General features: G+C 48.3%; 1 protein-coding gene across 1 annotated transcript in view; it reads right to left on the bottom strand.

Moving 5' to 3' along the window:
* The window catches only part of LOC119437318 (lysyl oxidase homolog 3), a 54727-nt gene extending 40727 nt beyond the window's left edge, over positions 1-14000 (bottom strand). The window contains exons 1-4 of the mRNA XM_037704372.2: positions 13715-14000; positions 11121-11305; positions 9612-9794; positions 8480-8642 (exon numbers count right to left, since the gene is read on the bottom strand). Coding sequence (XP_037560300.1) covers positions 8480-8642; positions 9612-9794; positions 11121-11305; positions 13715-13952 — 769 coding nt within the window. The 5' untranslated portion in view covers positions 13953-14000. The remainder of the gene's footprint in view (positions 1-8479; positions 8643-9611; positions 9795-11120; positions 11306-13714) is intronic.
* Positions 14001-18040: the final 4040 nt, after the last annotated feature.

The following is an 18040-nucleotide window of genomic DNA, read 5'->3' as shown; positions in this document are numbered from 1 at the left end:
ACGGCAGTATACCTAAACACCAGTCTAGTCATGAGTCTATATTAATTTAGTCATTAGAGATAGAAAGCTGACATTGACTTGAAGCGGACTCAAGGTGCGGACTCACCAAGCACTTGCGCCGGTTGGCAATCGGCGCGATTCCTTGGTTGCGGCAGGCCTAGGAAAACTATTTTGAGGTCAATTTTCGCGCCAGTGCCAACAGTATGACGTCACTATTGTACCGGACATTGCGTCGCATCCGCTTTATTTTTGTTCCGCCGCAAGTGTTCCCACTACATACAGATGGCGCTAAGCCCCATGAGCTGCTGAAGAACCGCCATGTTTTGAACGTATGGGCTTCTATGGAAGCTTTGCTACCAGTTTACATATACCTTGTTGAAGCTTTCAGGCCGGGCGCGCGCCGCCGCCGGTGCCGGCGACTGCGGCTGCGCAGAGGACTTTCAACATGGCTCTGAGGCGGAAAAAAAGAAAATATAAAAAAGTGAAAAGCGCGCGCTATCATCGTCCAATCGGAGATACAGGAGAGAGAGAAGCGGCGTTTATCAAAGGATGGCGGTACTTTTCTGATATAGAGACTTTATGGTGCCCGCGTGTCTTCTATAAATTATTAGACAATACGCGTCGCTCATACAATCAGATTACATAAGCGTCGGTGACAACGGATAGATGCATCGATAACGTTCGAGAAGCTTGCGATACATGCAGGGGCATCCTGCTCCGAGCGTTAACGTTTAACATTTGTTAGCCGGTTAAAAGCGGTCACCGGTGAAAGAAAAAGAACTACACGGGTCAATACCCTCCCCGAAAAAAAATATCGTCCCGATGCTACAAACACGAAAGCGAAAACAAAACTACGCGTAATAAAGAAGAAACAACAACGCAACAAAGTCCCTAAGTTCGTCAGCGGGCATAGAAAGGCCTAAGACGCACCACGTGGATGATTTCAGGTCGTGCACGGCGCCGCTGTGCTTGAGAAATGCTGTCTGGCACGACCTCATAGTCCAGTGCGCCAATACGTCGGATTATCTTATATGGTCCGCAATAGCGTCGTAACAGTTTCTCGCAAAGTCCTCGTCGGCTTATCGGAGTCCAGACCCAAACGCAGTCGCCGGGCTGGTTCTCGACGTATACTATAGCGTCGTCGAAGATTGTAGTGTCGGCTATCGATCCCCTGCTGGTTTTGATGCGCAGGCGGGCGAGCTGTCGACCTTCTTCGTCGGTGACGTCCGGTAACATGGCGTCAAGCTTCATTGCCAGGTTCCTTCCGTAGACGAGGTTGAACGGCGTCATATGCGTCGTTTCTTGCACGGCCGTGTTGTATGCGAAGGCCACGTACGGAAAGATGGCATCCCACGTCTTGTGTTCGACGTCGACGTACATTGCCAGCATGTCGGCGATGGTCTTATTTAGGCGCTCAATGAGGCCATTTGTCTGTGGGTGGTAGGCGGTGGTCCGGCGATGGCTTGTCTGGCTGTGAGTGAGTGAGTACGAACTTTATTGAGGTCTAGAGGAGAAAAATTAAAGCGGGGCCGGAGGCCCCACCAATCGATCCGGTGGCTCCACCCAGGTCGGGGCCGGTAGACAGAGTCCTTCGGCGACGGCCCGGGCCCTCTGGACAGCCTTGAGCTGAGTGATGAGCTCTGTACTTCTGAGCGCTGAGTCCCAGGAGGACTGGTCAGGAAAGTCCGTGCCCGCGTTGGCAGGGCACAGCCAGAGAATGTGTTCGAAGTTGTTGTATTCATGGCCGCAGTGTGGGCATGTAGTAGGAAAGTCAGGATTGATCCTGCTTAGTGTTGTCGGTGTGATGTATGTTGTCTGGCTGTATAGCAAGATGGCTTGTGTTAGATCTGCCGTAAAGGCCGTACCTCTGTCGGTGATGAGGACTTCTGAGGCACCGTGACGCAGGAGGATGTCCTCAACGAAGAATCTGGCTACCTCGGCGGCACTGCCTTTGGGCGAAGCTTTTGTTTGGGCGTAGCGGGTGACGTATTCCGCAGCTACGATGATCCATTTATTCCCGGACGTTGACGCCGGGAAACGCCCCAGTAAGTCCGCCCGAATCTGCTGGAACGGTCGGCGAGATGGTTCGATCGGCTGTAGAAGTCCGGCTGGTCTTGTTGGCGGTGTTTTGCGTCGCTGACAGTCTCGGCATGTTTTTACGTAATGGGCGACGTCGGCAGTGAGGCGAGGTCAGCAGTATTTTTCTTGAATCTTCGCGAGCGTGCGGGAAATACCAAGGTTTCCAGCCGTTTGGTCGTCATGGAGAGCTTGCAGAACCTCTGGACGCAATACTGAGGGTACCACGAGGAGGTAGTTGGCTCGGAGTGGTGAGAAATTCTTCTTTAGGAGAATGTCGTCTTGCAAGAAAAACGACGCCAATCCTCGCCTGAACACCTTCGGCACAACGACGGTCTTGCCTTCCAGGTAGTCTACAAGGCTCCTTAGTTACGGGTCCGCTGGTTGTTCGGCGAATTTGTCGGCACATATGGGTCCCAAGAAAGTGTCGTCATCCTGGTCGATCTGTGGCGGGAGTTCGACGGGGGCACGAGACAAGCACTCGGCGTCAGAGTGCTTTCGCCTGGACTTGTAAACGACGGTGAGGTCGAATGCCTGAAGTCTCAAACTCCATCGTGAGAGGCGACCTGAAGGATCCTTCACGTTAGCTAGCCAAGGTGTGGTGGTCGCTCACAACGTTGAAGGGCCTGCCATAGAGCAGGGCGAAACTCTGATGTAGCTCAGATGATGGCGAGGCATGCACTCCTTTTTGTTGTGGAATAATTTTTTCCGCCTTCGACAGCGACTGGCTAGCGTAACTTAGAACTCTTTCTAGTCCGTCAGTTCTCTGCACAAGCACGGCGCCGAGTCGTATACGCTGCTTGCGCTGGTTTGGCTTCGGTTTCGACGTTTCCGTCGAAATGCGCAAGTATTGGCGGCGATTACAGGCGTCGCTTCAGTTCTTCAAATGCTTCGACTTGCGGCGTCTCCCACTTGAACACGACGTCGTCCTTCGGGAGGTACGTCCTGCAGTGGCTCAACGATCCGTGAAAAGTCCGAAAACAAGAGCTCCTCGTATGCGAAGCGACACTTTTCTGGCTTCAACGTGAGTCCGGAGGTCTTGCTTGCTTGAAGAACTGTTTCAAGGTGCCGGTTGTGTTCTTCGAAGCTTGAGGCAAACACAACGAATCATCCAAGTAGACGAGGCAAGTCTGCCACTTCATGCCTGCCAGTACTGTATCCATGGCGCGGTGGAAAGTCGCAGGTGCCGTGCAAAGACCAAACAGCATGCCCTTGAACTCGAACAGTCCGTCTGGGGTTATAAAAGCAGTCTTCTCCCGGTGCCTCTCTTCTACTTCGATTTGCCAGTAGCCGGTTTTGAGGTCCATTGACGAAAAATACTTTGCGTTGTAGAGTCGATTCAAAGCGTCGTCTATCCGTGGGAGAAGGTATACGTCCTTCTTCGTGATTTCGTTGATGCGACGATAATCGATGCAGAAACGTAGGGTTCCATCCTTCTTCTTAACACCACGGTGGACGTTCACGGACAGTTGGACGGCTGAATGATGTCGTCGCGTAGCATTTCGTCGACTTGTTGCTTTATGGACTCGCGTTCGCAGGCCGAAACTCGGTATGGGCTCTGACGGAGTGGGCGGACATATTCGTCGGTTATGATGCGGTGCTTGGGGACATGGGTTTGTCGAATTTTTGACGACGACGAGAAGCAGTCCTTCTATTGCAGGGGCAGGGCTTTTAGCTGTTCTTTCTTCTGCCTCGGAAGGTTCTGATGGACGTCGAAAGCTGGTTCAGGTATTACAGTCGTCGTTGCAGGTGCGCTAGAATCCGTGAAGGCGACATCTCTGCTTACTTGTACTATTTCATCGATGTAGGCAACCGTGGCACCTTTGTTAAGTGCTTGTATTCGTGGCTGAATTTTGTGAGCATCACTCTTGCTTTCCCTTCACGTAGCTCAGCTATGCCTCTAGCGACGCAAATTTCACGGTAGAGCACTAACTGATGACCGCCCTCGATGACGCCTTCCATATTTGCAGGCACTTCGGTACCGACGGAAATCATTACGCTGGAGCGAGGTGGAATGGTGACTTGTTCTTCTAGCACATTCAAGGCATGGTAACTGATGTTTGTATTCGGTGGTATCCCTTTGTGCATTGGACCTTAAGTCGATGACGGCACCATGTTGGTTTAGAGAGTCCATGTCTAGGATGACATCCCTGGAGCAGGGCTGCAGGATTACAAAGCTCTCCGGGTAAGTGCGGTTGTTATCCGTGACTCGCGCTGTGCAGACTCCAGCCGGCGTTATTAGGTGTCCTCCCGCTGTCTGGACATCAGGTGCTTACCAGGCCGTCTTCACCTTCGTGGCGGCGAACGGGCCACTGGAAACGGAATAGTCGGCTACAGTTTGGACGAGAGTGGTGACGTTATGGCCATTGATTAGCACGTCTAGGTAGGTAGACAGTCGTCTGGCTTTGCGGTTAAGTCGTGGCGTCGGATCACGGCTGCGTCGGCTTGTCTTCTTTAGGGCGGCGAAATGTTGTCAAGGCTCTTGCCAGGCGGCGTGCTGTTACCTCGGCGTGATGATCCGCGAATCGTCGTCGTCGGTGGCAGAGGATGTTCGGCATTGCGTCGTAAAGCAACCGCACCTCCATCGGTTACTGCTTTTAGTTTCCCGGGTAAGGGCTTTGAGATCGGCTTCAGGTGGGACCGGTGTACTGACGGCGATGCGGCGAAATGTAGCGGTCTGGTGACGGCGAGCGTGAGGGTCATGTGGTTGCCACTGGGCTCCGGCGAGGTAGTCGGCGATGTCGCGCGGCCGTTCACCTCGCACTGGACGCGGCGCGTTAACGGCGAACCCTTGTAGGCCCACCTCACGGTATGGGCATCGGCGGTTGACATGGCGGCTTCCCCGCAGTGATAGCAGAGCGGGCGGTGGTCGGGGGCGCGCCAAACGTCCAGCTCCCTCTGGGAGCTGCGCTGGGCTACTGGTGGGCGTGCTGGCGGCGGCGGCGGTGGACGACGGAACTGCGGCGTTACGGGGCCCAGGCGCGAGCGTGGGCGGGGGGGGGGTTACCTTGATGGCGGCGTAGGTCATCGCTTCCGGCTGTGGTTGAGGCGATGCTGGAACTTCTGGCACATCCAGTGACCGCTGAATTTCTTCTTTAAGTATATCAGCGATCGAGGCCACCTATGGCTGCGACCTTGAGCAGAACTTCTGCAGCTGTTCCCGTACGACCGCTCTGATCGTCTCTCGCAGGTCATCGGTGCCTAGCGCTTGCGCTTCGGCGTACTTTGTGAGCGCATGGCGGTTGTATATCCTGGCGCGCATTTCAAGCTTCTTGAAATGCGCGCCTCCGCGCATTTCAAGAAATGGCCCGATTGTTGTCAGTGGACCGATTGTTGTCGCCTACGAAACAATTTGAACGAGTCTTGGGCGGGTTGCGTATCAATCCGGCGAATAGTTGCTATTTGACATCCCGCATCAAGATCCAAACTTTATTTTCTTCAGACATGTCGGGGTTGGCGTGGCGGAAGAGGGGAGTCATCTCCTCCGTGAAGATCGATATGTTCTCGTTCTGAAATTGCACTCTGGTTTCTTTCTTTTCGCCTTTTCTTTTCGCCTTTTCTTTTCTTACAACACTCGTGAAGGTCCTCACGAAGTTCTCATGAAATAGGTACCACGTCACCAGGGTGGTCTCTCTGTTCTCAAACCAGGTCTGCGCCGTGTCATTCAACGAAAAATAGACATGGCGCAGCTTGTCGTCGTCGCTCCATTTTTTGAACGTCGCGGTCCTCTCGTATGTCTCCAGCCAGGTTTCAGGGTCTTAAGCCGACGATACACGGAAGGTTGTTGGCTCCCGAGGTTATTGCAGCAGGATGAGGGACGCTAGAGCAGCCATTGGAGTCATTGATTTGGTCTTGATCGCTGTGGTCTTCGCGGGAAGAAGTCCGTGCTCCGGCAGAAGTCCTTGCTGCCTACGGCTAGCTCACTGGCCGTTGGCGACGCTGGTGTTGTCCTGTAGTTTCGGGCTTGGATCGCGGATTTTCGGGGGCGTTCGATTCATGAACGCACTAGTAGCTCCACCAGATGTCATGCAGTAGTGACGGTGAAGAAAACAGCTGGAAAACTGTAAATGACGAAACAGACTTTATTGGGAGAACCTGTGCCCACAAAAGCAAGTTGCACTCGAAGCAGAACGATAGCGGCGAACATAATCGGTGATCGTCGAAATCTGATCAGCGGCGAAACGCGTCGGCTTTTATACATGAGTCATCGAAGGTTCCAGAGTAATTCCTGATGGCCTCGTGTCTTCCAGAAAGTACTAGACAGTTCGCGTCGCTCATAAAATCAGTTTACATAAGCGTCGGTGACAACAGACAATGGATAGAAGCGTCGACAACGTTCGAGATACTTCCGATCCATGCAGGCGCGTCCTGCGCCGAGCGATAATGTTTAACATTTGGTAGCCGGTGAAAAGCGGGCAAAGGTGAAAGATAAAGAAGAACACGTGTCAATATAAAGAAAAACAATGTTTGCCCTTCACCGCCACTGGCAATCCAACTTCTGCTTCGGCGGCAATGTGCAGTTGCGAGCCGGAAACGCTAACCCTTGTGTGAAATACACACTCGGAGATAGCAAGGTGTTTTGTGCGCCAAGCGAACTCTGAAAGTTGTGACGTCTGTGCATGTATTTCTGAGGCAACAGCAGGTAATACTGTATCAGAAATCACAAAGAAGTTACTTGTTGAGAATATAATGGCATTATTTGATGAGCATGCAAGGATACAAGACAGCGGTTTCTGCTAGAAGGAGCCTCCTGCTGTCGCAGTAAATCAGTGCAGGGCAGCAGGAATCGCTAAAGCCTGATCTCTCTTTTTTTCTTTTTTTTACAGCGAAGCTATTAAGGGCTCAGTCTCCGATGGTCGTGTCGGCGTGTAGAAAAAAAACTCTTATTGGCCGTATGCTGTATGTGCGAGTGAAAGCGCGCAAGGGACGCGCGCTTTCGCGGGGAGCGAACGCACGGCGGAGAGCAAACGCGACTTCCGTCGTGCGAAAGGCCGTGGGGTGGGTGGGAGGGAGGCAGGGGAGCAGCACCAGCAACGCGCAGAACTGTTGTCGCCGGCGGCGGCGTTTTGCCCGCGTTCGCATTGAACGCGCGCTGCGTTGGTGACGTGTTTATGAAGAACGTGCCAACCTTTGCCGTACGCACTATGGCGGTGTAACCATAGCGACCACAAGGCCATCATCCCTGTGGTCACTAAATAAATGAAAACCACCGGATCATATATATTTCTCATTCTTTTATATTTCAAATAACCGATTACACCATCACATCTTAATAGTCAAAATTGGAAATACATAATTTCCACCATAGTACAGCTTCGTTGGTCTTCCATCTCCACCCCTGTCGAAGAGCTGACTCTTTTTTTATTAACAAATATGCTGATACTAGCCACTCCCATTTTTTATGTTTAGTCAGCACCCCCTATGTTTGCGTGAGCATACTACTTGATGTTTGCCCCACAGTTATGCGCACACGATGTCATTCTGTGAGACTTGCGCAGCGCAGGCTCCGCACTCTCCACGAATGGCCAAACAGACAATGTATGGTCGGATGTTCTTTTGCGATCGCTTCCAGATTATTATACATATAAAGGACGTAGATATGACACCGCACTATACAAGAATCGTGCCACTTAATGAATCGTGTTTGACCTCTTTACAACATGCCCATGCTACTGCCCAGCTAGGAAGCAGATTGATCGGTTTCATAAAAGCCTTCGTCTGGCAAATGCGTTTTCTTTTTCATGAAATTGCGTGGTATGGGCGTACTCCATGTTTCGCAGAAATAACGATCAAACGTTGTAGATATGGCAATGAGTGACAGCCACTGTCGTCGCACCGCGTCTTGCGTCTATCAGTGAGCACGCCAGTAATAATCAAGTTTTTGCTTTGTCATTTTTTTCCACATCGATAGAGAGGGGTGAGCCTATGTATATATGTACTGATTTTTTCTTTATTCTTCGAATTGTGGAAGTATAAGGTATAATGATATGTATATATTGTATTGTATACATAGAATGTCAAACTCGATAAAAAGATCCCCTGAACAATTTTTCGTAAGTTCCTTTCCTGCCTCTTTGCCAAATTTCTGCCTGTTTGCACTGTTAGTCGCTGTTTTATATAGGCCTGGCGCATACGCGGGTAAGAAAGCGGGTAAGACAGCGCTGCCAAATCGGTGGCACGACACCTGCTAAACTCGCACGTTACTTGCCTAAAAGGGGCTGTCTATTCGTGTTAGTTTGAAGACGACCTCTTCTAGGTTGCAAACACTGATAGGCTATAGATACGGGCAGAGTACAAACGCTTCTGTATCTGTTGAAATGAATGTCCTTTACCATCTCTATAGGAGGAGCAAACCATGGTGTTTCCTTAGTGAAAACTGGAATGTGCTATGCTATACGCCTACCTCGCACACAGACGACGCCTGCGACACTGTCCCCTACTCCTGGGCAAGTGACGGCGCCTACGCCCAGCTGATCATGCAGGCAGTCGGCGAGGTTCTTCTCCAGGCCGGTGCACATCACACCGCTGAGCATCATGGTATGGTTCCCGCCACCAAAGTGGTCACCCTGCGGAAACGGTTTTTTTTTAAGTATTGAATCTCTGCTGAAAGTATTGAATCTGTCCACAAAACGTGTTTGCGATTCAAGCTCACTTAAGCGAAGAAAGTAAAGTGTTAGCACTGGTAACAAAACGAAAAATGTGGCCGCTTTGTAAGCCAGCCACGGAGCTGTCCAACACTTTTGCTGGCTGCCCGTTCGTCAGTTATCGCCAGAGCAGCCTTCATAGCGCTAGAGCGTTACGACTTCAGCTCTCCGGAGAGAAGGGTCGAAGTACAGATGGAGCTTAAGTCAGAAATCAACTTCAGCTGTACGCAAGCAGGGGCGGGCCGGTGTAAAGGCCAAACCGCACTCAGCCGGTTTCCCACGGAAAAACCACTCGACAGTATCCACTCGCCTAGCGTGCATTCAGTTAACTTTATTTTTATTTAGAAAAGTGTTACGCTCATGTGCGCTGCAGTAAATTCAGAAATGAATGGTAGGTTCAGAAAAAAGATGTTGATCAATGCACGGCGAGAGATGAACAGGGAACGAATACAGAAAAATAAATGACGGCGGTTAGCAGGAATAACGCAGATCTTAGCGAAGAAATTATGAAACTTTCCGGGAGGAAGAGCAGACGGACGGTGGACTAGCTACAGGCGGTTCTAACCTCACGAAGGCATGGCGGCAATGGGTCCGCTCGAGCGTCTCATTTGAACTTACGTGGTGCTAAACTTCCCATAATGTTAAATGTGGCGGAAGCATGCCACTTATCACTACCGCTATGTAAGGGAATGAACAAGGTTTTGGTCCGTTCAATGTCACGCATGAGGCGATATATGGCACTGGCGGCTAAAGTAGGTAAAGTCATACGGGTAAGGACTTGTGTGACTGCGGACGAAGCGGGCGCTGCCTCACCGATTCAACGCTTTTAACAGCTTGAGATGTTGCCAGTGCATAGTGACGCTTCCTACTTTCTTCAGTTGCCTAGGTTACCTGTATGGCTGCGTCGGCGTAGCCGAGTCCCAGCTGTCGGCAGACTGTGGCTGCTTCGAGGAGGCCCCAGCCGTCCCCGCACACGGTGCCCCATCCACGCTTGGGTATGTACACTTCGACGCGGCCTTCGTTGCGGGTCCTGCCACCGACCAGCCGCAACTTGACACTGCCCCGGCTGCGACTCTGCGAGTCACGATGCGACCATGTTCATGCCTCAGCAGCACCCAGCGGGAAAGGAAAGAAATGGGGGAGGGGGAGGGGAGAGTTTTCGATTATGTGCCGTGGTCCCTGATAGTACTGCAGTAATATAGAAAGCGCGTTGTGCGGAAGAGAGAGGGACAGTAAAAGGAAGGAAGGGCAGGAAGGTTAAGTAGGCATGGTCCAGTTTCCTATTCTACACGTTGGTATAGACGAGGAAACGCGCGCTCACCTTGGTGCATGATAGCTGGGACACCTTGTATATTGTCACATACGAATGTGACAAAGTGAATTTGCAACAAACAAGAACTGTGCAACAAAAGATAGAATTAAAATCAAATAATTTGGGTTGCTGTGCATTAGAAAAATCCTCTAGGGTCGCCAATACATATATCTGTTTAGCGGGTCACGACGATGGACCAAGTACTTTTATTACAGAAAACGCACTTTCTTTCCAAGTGGTTAAACTTCCTGCTTAAATGTAGTTACTTCTGATCATTTTCCTATCCATGATGGTAATCCATAGAAGCGTCTGTGGTTTAATTAATGTGAAATGGAAGTTGTCCTATTTTTTGCACGCGGTTCAGAATCAGTAATGTTTAAAGAACTTGCCCGCGCAGCACAAGCTTTTTGGATAAAAAAGTTAAACAAAATTACGAACGCTTCATAATGCAGCGCCTTATTCTGCCGAAATATAAGCTCCCACTTACAAATCATATGTCGACCACCATGTCCCTGCTCAGCTGTCTCTTGGTGGTATACCGTGTGTCGTAGCTGACGTTAGCAAAGCTGTCAGAAGAAAGATATTCAAGAAAAATACATGGTGCCAGTTACAATTACAAAACCTATGATCTTGGTTCGTCAGAATTCTAGCGACCGAACACCGTAGGTCTTATAACCGTATCTTGCACCGTGTTTTTTCTTCCGTATTTTTCTAATAAAAATTGGCTAATGTTAGCTCGGACACCCTATATAAAGACGTCGTACACAAAGCTTCACGTTACTATCATTTATAGCTGGCAAGCCGTGCCTGTAGCAACGCAATGACGACTGCTGGCTTCGAGAGCGACTATCACAGCTGTCTCAAAACCACAGGTAATATGGCGAAAATAGTGGGAATCACAACTCCTTGCACAGTTATACATTAAGTGAATAGCTACGCCACAAAACTTCTACAAAAGTACTTTTTAAGTGACGCTACCGCGAAACATCCGGGGAATAAGAGGTAGGTAAACACGTGGAATTTCTTTAAGAAGAGCGCACTTCAATGTACCAGCATGTTGTCTAGATAGAAAGGGAATCTCCCCCTACTCTTATCTTCTTCTTGAAGATGACTGGTGATGGCGGACCCGGGGTTGTTGGCGGTGCCGGGAGCTGGCACTCGACGCCCGCTGCCTCGTCCCGGCCGCAGTCGTGCACACCCCACCCGTCGAAGGGACATTCCTCGATGTGGAGCTCCTCACCCGTGCAGTATATGTTGTCCATCAAGATAGGTCCTACAAGGGAGAGCAAGAACACAGGTCGTGAAGTTCGCGTGCATGCCATGGGTGTTCTGGTTTGGCGTGATCATAGAAAAGAATAAAGAAACGCTATTTGCCAAAAGAAGGAGTGGTTAGACTCTTTATGTCAGAACAGGATTGCATTCAGTCACCTGTAAGCTGAGCTCATCACCGCATTTATGACACATTCGCATTAGCAATGCACAACAACGATCCCAGAAGTCATTCTAAAGCGATCATTACTAATATCGCGTGGATTAGAAGGTGATTTGTGAATTCATAGAAAGTAGCTTTCCCGTTCAACAAGTTGTCTCGTGGAAAACCTGTAGGCTCCGCATAAAATATACATCATGTGGTTTAACAATATACAGCAATTGAAGGTTTAGTATATCATCTCTTAAATACAGCTTAAGTTGTGTGAGGCTTGCTGTTCCTTTTGCTGTTGCTGGTAAGGATACTAAAGATAGGCTCATATGATATCATTTTATTGGTTTGTACTCTAAAACAGCAAGCATCTCACTCTGGGGCTCACCGTTTACGCCAGCCACCGTGTCAACCTGTCTTATTGTTCTTTGGTGTTTCACGGTCCTCAGCACAGCACGAGAGCTGCGCGCTGAGAAGTGAGTTTGAGCCACTTACCGTACGTCACTAGATTGAGATAACTTGTTTTGAGCAGGTACTATAAGTAGCCGTGAAGCTGGTGGTGACCTTCTGACCAGTCAACGCTGTTGCCAGGTCCAAACTGTCTCGACCCAGCGACGTGCAGTCAATTGATCGAATGCAGCCAGCAACGGAAGGCCAGAAAGTTCCCGCCTTCTAAGCAGGCATTTTTTGTAACTATACTTGTGGGGCTGGCCACCAGTGGCGCTCCCGCAATACGTGTATCAGCACGCCCTAATAAAATGCAAAGGGATTGGCCCCGTGAGACCCGTAAGTAATGCACACCTTCCAGAAGCGCTTGGATTTAAAGTGGACGGAAGCATCAAACCAGTTAGTAGTTGAGATATCTCAAGCAAGAGACGTTTAGAGTATTGGGGAAAGAAAGCAGGGAAGTGATTGATACGACCGCATCCGTTACAGACGTAGGTAGCGGTACAATGCAGATAAAGAAGTTTTGAGGAAGAAAACAAAAGATTAAGGAGATGTATACAAAAATGCTAGAATGAAAAGTATATATAGCATACCTGAGTGACTCAAGCAGGCTACGTGACTATATGTCACCACCCCGTTTCAAAGGGGATGGCAAAAAATCGTCATCATCATCAAGTATCTTGGTAAATACAAATGCCTTTTGGTGGATGGGTAAACGACGGCAATATATAACGGGAACACAGGGAAAAACAATAATAGCAACGGAGAAGAGAAATGTTGCCATAACGAAAAACAGGGCGCCATGGAGATACAAGAAGTACGAGATGCTGCGGGGTATATGGAAAGGTGTAATGCTTCTAGGAATTGTATTTGGAAATGCGGTTCTTTTCTTGAAGTCAGCGGTACAATCAGGACTCGATGACAACCGAAGAACTGCGGGCAGCTTCACATTGGGCGCTGACGGGAAGGCTACAATTAAATGAAGCTGTACCAGGTGATATGGGCTGGACAACGTTTGAAGTGAGGAAAGCTCAGAGTAATATCGATTTCGAAGAATGGCTGAGCAATATGAAAGAAAGCAAATGGGTTGCGAGAGTGCTCAGGAAAATTATTCACTAACATTGGAGGAAAATAACTTGGAAGATTACCAGCAAGTATGCGACCGCAATATTAAGCAATGTGGCAACGAAGAACGTTAACCGCAATGTCAGAGAGGCTGAGACAATCACCTGGGTGGCAGCAATTTAAAATCAACCGGCTATGAGTATCTACCTAAAAGGTAAAAACTTAATCAGGAATAAATTAATTTATACTAACTCAAAGGGAAACTCTTTACTTTTCGAAGCGAGATCAGTGTGCATAAGAACGCGTAGATATAAAGAGAGATACAACAAGGAAGAACAAGTATGTGCTTGATGCGGTAAAGCTTGGGAAACGATGGAAGTTTTATTAGAATCTGAAGATATCTACCGTGCTGTCGGTTTAGGCTCCGCTGGCCTCCTTGAGGCCAATGGGTTCAGGGATAGCACGGAGAAAGTAAACATGTCCGCAACAGAGTTTAGTAAAAGGCAATTGGCGGTTTGGTGTTACAAAAGCAGGAAAACCAAAGAACAACGGAGGAGGGCAAAAATAAATTTCCCAATAATGGTTTAGAAAGTGATGCTGAGAATATTTTGCATGTTAAAAAAAGATATGTTATTCATTAGGCAAAATAAGAAACAGAGCTTGGCGGCGCGATCCACCGCCCCGTTTCAAATGGGACGCTCACAGCATGCATCCATCCATCTAAGTGCACCGCCCGCGCAGCCTACTCACTGAGGGCTTTTCCGAAGTGTGCGTTGACAGTGACACGCGCCGAGGCGTTCTCGTGTCCCAGCATACGGCAGACGACCTGCGCCTCGCGGGTGTCCCACTCGTCGTCGCATACGGCGCCCCACCGATCGGCGTGGAAGATCTCCACGTTGCCGCGGCCCTCGTGCGTCGTCACGCGAGCGCCGATGACCAGCCGCAGGCTGCCCTCGTCCTCGCCGCTCACAGCGGGCGCCAGGCTCATCACGACGCCTGCCAGTAACGACAGTCTCAGCCCGGCCGTTAGACGCTGCTGCCTGCGTGGATGCCAAAAACTTTAAGACGTCTTTATTGTAACGTAGTCACCTTGCACACGGTTGTGTCACGATTGTGAACCTCGATCAGGTTGATACCCTCCATTTATGTACCTCTGTGGTAAAATGAAGGAAACCTCAAACTGTCGCTTCGTTGCATGGGGTAATTCCTACGGCTCCCTGGGTACCCATGGGTCACTAATGATAGCTCGAGCAGGGCAAATCAAGAAAACCAATAGGGGCGAGCTGCAGTGCGCCCGCTCGCTTATAAGCGCACGCTCGTAGGCACTCTGTCTTGAACCAGCGACGCCTCCGGTAACGGCGTACAACGAACATTGTCACTAGAAATACCACTCAAACGAATGTTTTTGCGTGTCTAATTCAGAAGTTTAAATCTCGCAACAAAGGCGTTTTGCAAGATGAAATACCCTAAAGATGGACGTTACTGAGGATACAACGCAAGCAAGCTCTCCAAGGTATGATAACGCAATCGCACAATCTTCGCTGTGCATTTTGTTATAGTTGAAATAAAGCTCGTTAAGCATAACAAAGAAATCAATTTTAGTGCACAAGACAAAGAAACAAAAGTATTCTGCGATTGCAGGACCGATGCAGGAGCGACTACAGTATCGAAGTAGCAATGCGAAGGTGACGTCACCACTGCATCATACTGTGATTATGCTCATAATACGACCGATAACAAATAGTAGGAAGACGATAAGTCACATAACACAGCCCCCATTATTATTTAATTCATTCACTTGGAGTGTAGTGAGTTGTACAAGGAGGAGGAGGAGGAGGAAAACAAGAGGTGAAAGGCAGAGAGGTTTTGAAGTTGAAGTTGATTTATTTACCACACACAAAGTACAAAAGAAAATTGCACATGACATGTGGTTGGGAAAGCGGGAAAAAAGCTACAACATGTAGCTTGACTGGCCCCACCTCCCAGTACTCGGCAGCGGGCTCTTTGTCAGAATTAAGTAATACATGTACACAAACTGTTTCAGTTGGGGTACTGGTTTGATAAACAATAGCGGACACTTTCGCAGAAGTAAATAATACATGAACAACAAATACTGTTTAAGCTGCAACATTAGGTAAACAATAGATACACGATGGAAACTATGCTGCATTATGTCACCAAATGAACTAAAAAAGCGAATTATAACAAGCAATTATACAAAAAGCGCATACAAGTCATTTCTCGAAAGTACACCCAAATCCTCCATTGTGAGGTGGAATTTAAAAATTGTGGGACGCTTGACTGCATCATCTGAAATCCATAATTCGTGCGATATCTTGGTACATGCCAAAGTTCTGTGCGCCTCAATGAGTGTAAAGAAGCGTTGTTTCGCAAGTTTGATAGTGCTCTCAGATAGTGTGTGTCCTTACGTATTTCACATTGAAGGCTGGATAGTAACTTAAAATTGTACAAATTGTGTAATTTCAAAATTTTGAGTCTAGTATACAAAGGAGTTGTGTGTGCATCATATGGCTGCTTTGCAATCGCTCGGACAGCATTTTTTTGCATTATCATTAGCTTATACAGAGCTTTCTTAGTGCGATTTCCCCATACGAGATGGCAGTAACGCAAGAGTGATTCAAACACAGCATTGTAAACTAAACATTTCTGGCGGACTGGGAAAAAATACGTACACTTCCTTAGCATGCCTAAAGCCTTCGCAAGTTTAGTGCGTAGCTAGTCAGTGTGGTGGTCCCAAGGCATAAATTCGTTAAAAATTACTCCCAGGTATTTGGCTGCCGGAGATATTTCAATGACAGGGTCCTGTAAGTATAGGACGTCACTGAGGTTACATGGCACGGATTTTGGGCGGAATAAAATAGCTTTTGTTTTAGAGCAATTTATTAATAATGAGTTTTCGACAGACCATGCATTTAGTTTATGCAGAATTAGATTTCCACGTTTTACTAGGTCATTAGCATCTGTTCCAGGAAGAAATATACTTGTGTCGTCTGCATACATTATGTAGTTAGCTGAGGTTTCAATGTTTACAAGATCATTTATATATATGACGAACAACAGGGGTCCTAGGATACTGCCTTGGGGAACACCGCCTTTAATTTCACGGGCTGTTGATAATTCTCGGTCAACACAAACTGATTCATACCTTCCTGATAGGTAGCTACTTAATAAATCAGCTGCAATACCTCGAATACCATAACAAAGCAGCTTTTTTAACATAGTTATATGATTTATTCGATCGAACGCTTTTGAGAAGTCAATAAAAACACCCAGTGTTTGCAGTTTATTCTCAATGTTCCGTAATATTAATTCTTTTTGGTGCAATAAAGCCACTTCCGTTGATAATCCAGGTCTAAAACCGAACTGAGATGAAGTAATAAGTGAATGTTTATCAAGAAAAGTAGACAGTCTTGAGTGAATTAACTTCTCTATTGGCTTAGAGAACCACGGCAAAATAGATATGGGTCTGAAGTTTCCTAGATTATTTCTGTCGCCCCCTTTAAACAAAACTATTACTTTAACCAGATAACCAGGTTAACCAGATAAAGTGTCCTGTTGGCTGCTCTACACAGGGGGATGGGGTAAGGGCAGAAAATATTAGAAAAGAAGAGAAGAATAAAAAAAGTACGCATCAGTTCCCACATCCTATAGTTTTTCAACATGTCCTGTTTCTTTTAAGAAACGCACTAGCGCTTTTAAAGCAGTTCGTGCCGACGTCGGCTGGGACCAGGGTCCAAGAATTCTGGCTTCCGTTAGGGGATGGCTGTCAATCTTGTCAAGCGTGGTGCGGAGGACTTCTCTTAGTGCACTAAAACGACGACAATCACACTGAAGGTGCGCGATCGTCTCTTTGCACCCGTAAACTTCACAATCGGGACTTGTGGCCATTTTGATAACGTAGGAGTACGCATTTGTAAAAGATACTCCAAGCCATAGGCGACAAATGAGAGTTACCTCCCGTCATGTTAATCCCTGTGGAAGGCCGAGCTTCATATCAGGATCCAGGGAATAAAGGTGCGGTCTTTTAGAGTATGTTGAATTCCATTGAACTAACGTAAGCTCGCGAGCAAGCGTATGCAGCTGTCCCGCTGCATCTGTTCTGGACATAGGGATAGTGACGCAATCGGCAGTGGTATGTAAAGATCGAGCGGCTGCGTCTGCTTGCTCGTTTCCAAGGATACCACAATGACTTGGCAACCATTGAAATGCGATGTCATGTCCTTTGTCAACTACCAGATGGTGAATTTCTCATGTGTCCGCCACAAGTCGTTCGTGGGGTCCGCGGCGTAAGGCCGAGAGCAAACTCTGGAGATCGGCTTTGGAATCGCAGAAGATGGGCCATTTCTAGTGCGTTTCCTGATAGATCAATTGAATTGCTGCACGCAGAGCTGTATGTTCGGCAGCCGTCGTTGACGTCAGGTGTGATGTCCTGAATGTTTTGACTGCATATTTTGCTGGGACAAATACTGCAGCTGCTGAACTGGAGTGTATACTTAAAAGAAATGGATCGAGACACCGACCAAAAATGGTTGAAATATATATAAAAATACATTAACGTTTCGGCTTCCCCACGGGAGCCTTGCTCACAATGAAATATGTGGCAGAGCTTGCGCCCTTTTTATGTGAGACTCAAGACATGACCAATGCATTTGGCATACATGGACGGCAGATTTCCTTCGTTGCGATTAAGAGTGTGCGCCATGGTTTGGATGATTAAGGATTCAAGACCCAGACGCGCAGAATGATTTCATTCCCTGGCGACCACACGAGCTTTGTCCCAGTTAATCGTGTGTGACGTATTGCGCAGTGTTCGGCTAGGGAATTCGACGCCACGTGTCGTTTTTGGACGTCATTCCTGTGCTGTTGAAGTCTTTTCCTGAAGTTTCCGGTTTCTCCGACGTAGACATAGGGACAGTCCGCACACGGAATGACGTACACCACACCTGGGAACTTGTCATTTTCCAAAGAGTCTTTTACGCGCACCAGCTCGTGCCTGAGTTTCCGGGAGGGAACATGCGCAGCCTGCACGTCATATGAGCGCAGAACTCGTGCAAG

Source organism: Dermacentor silvarum, chromosome 1 (assembly GCF_013339745.2).
Source record: "Dermacentor silvarum isolate Dsil-2018 chromosome 1, BIME_Dsil_1.4, whole genome shotgun sequence".
Taxonomy (NCBI): Eukaryota; Metazoa; Arthropoda; class Arachnida; order Ixodida; family Ixodidae; genus Dermacentor; species Dermacentor silvarum.
This window is presented reverse-complemented; position numbering and strand designations above follow the sequence as displayed.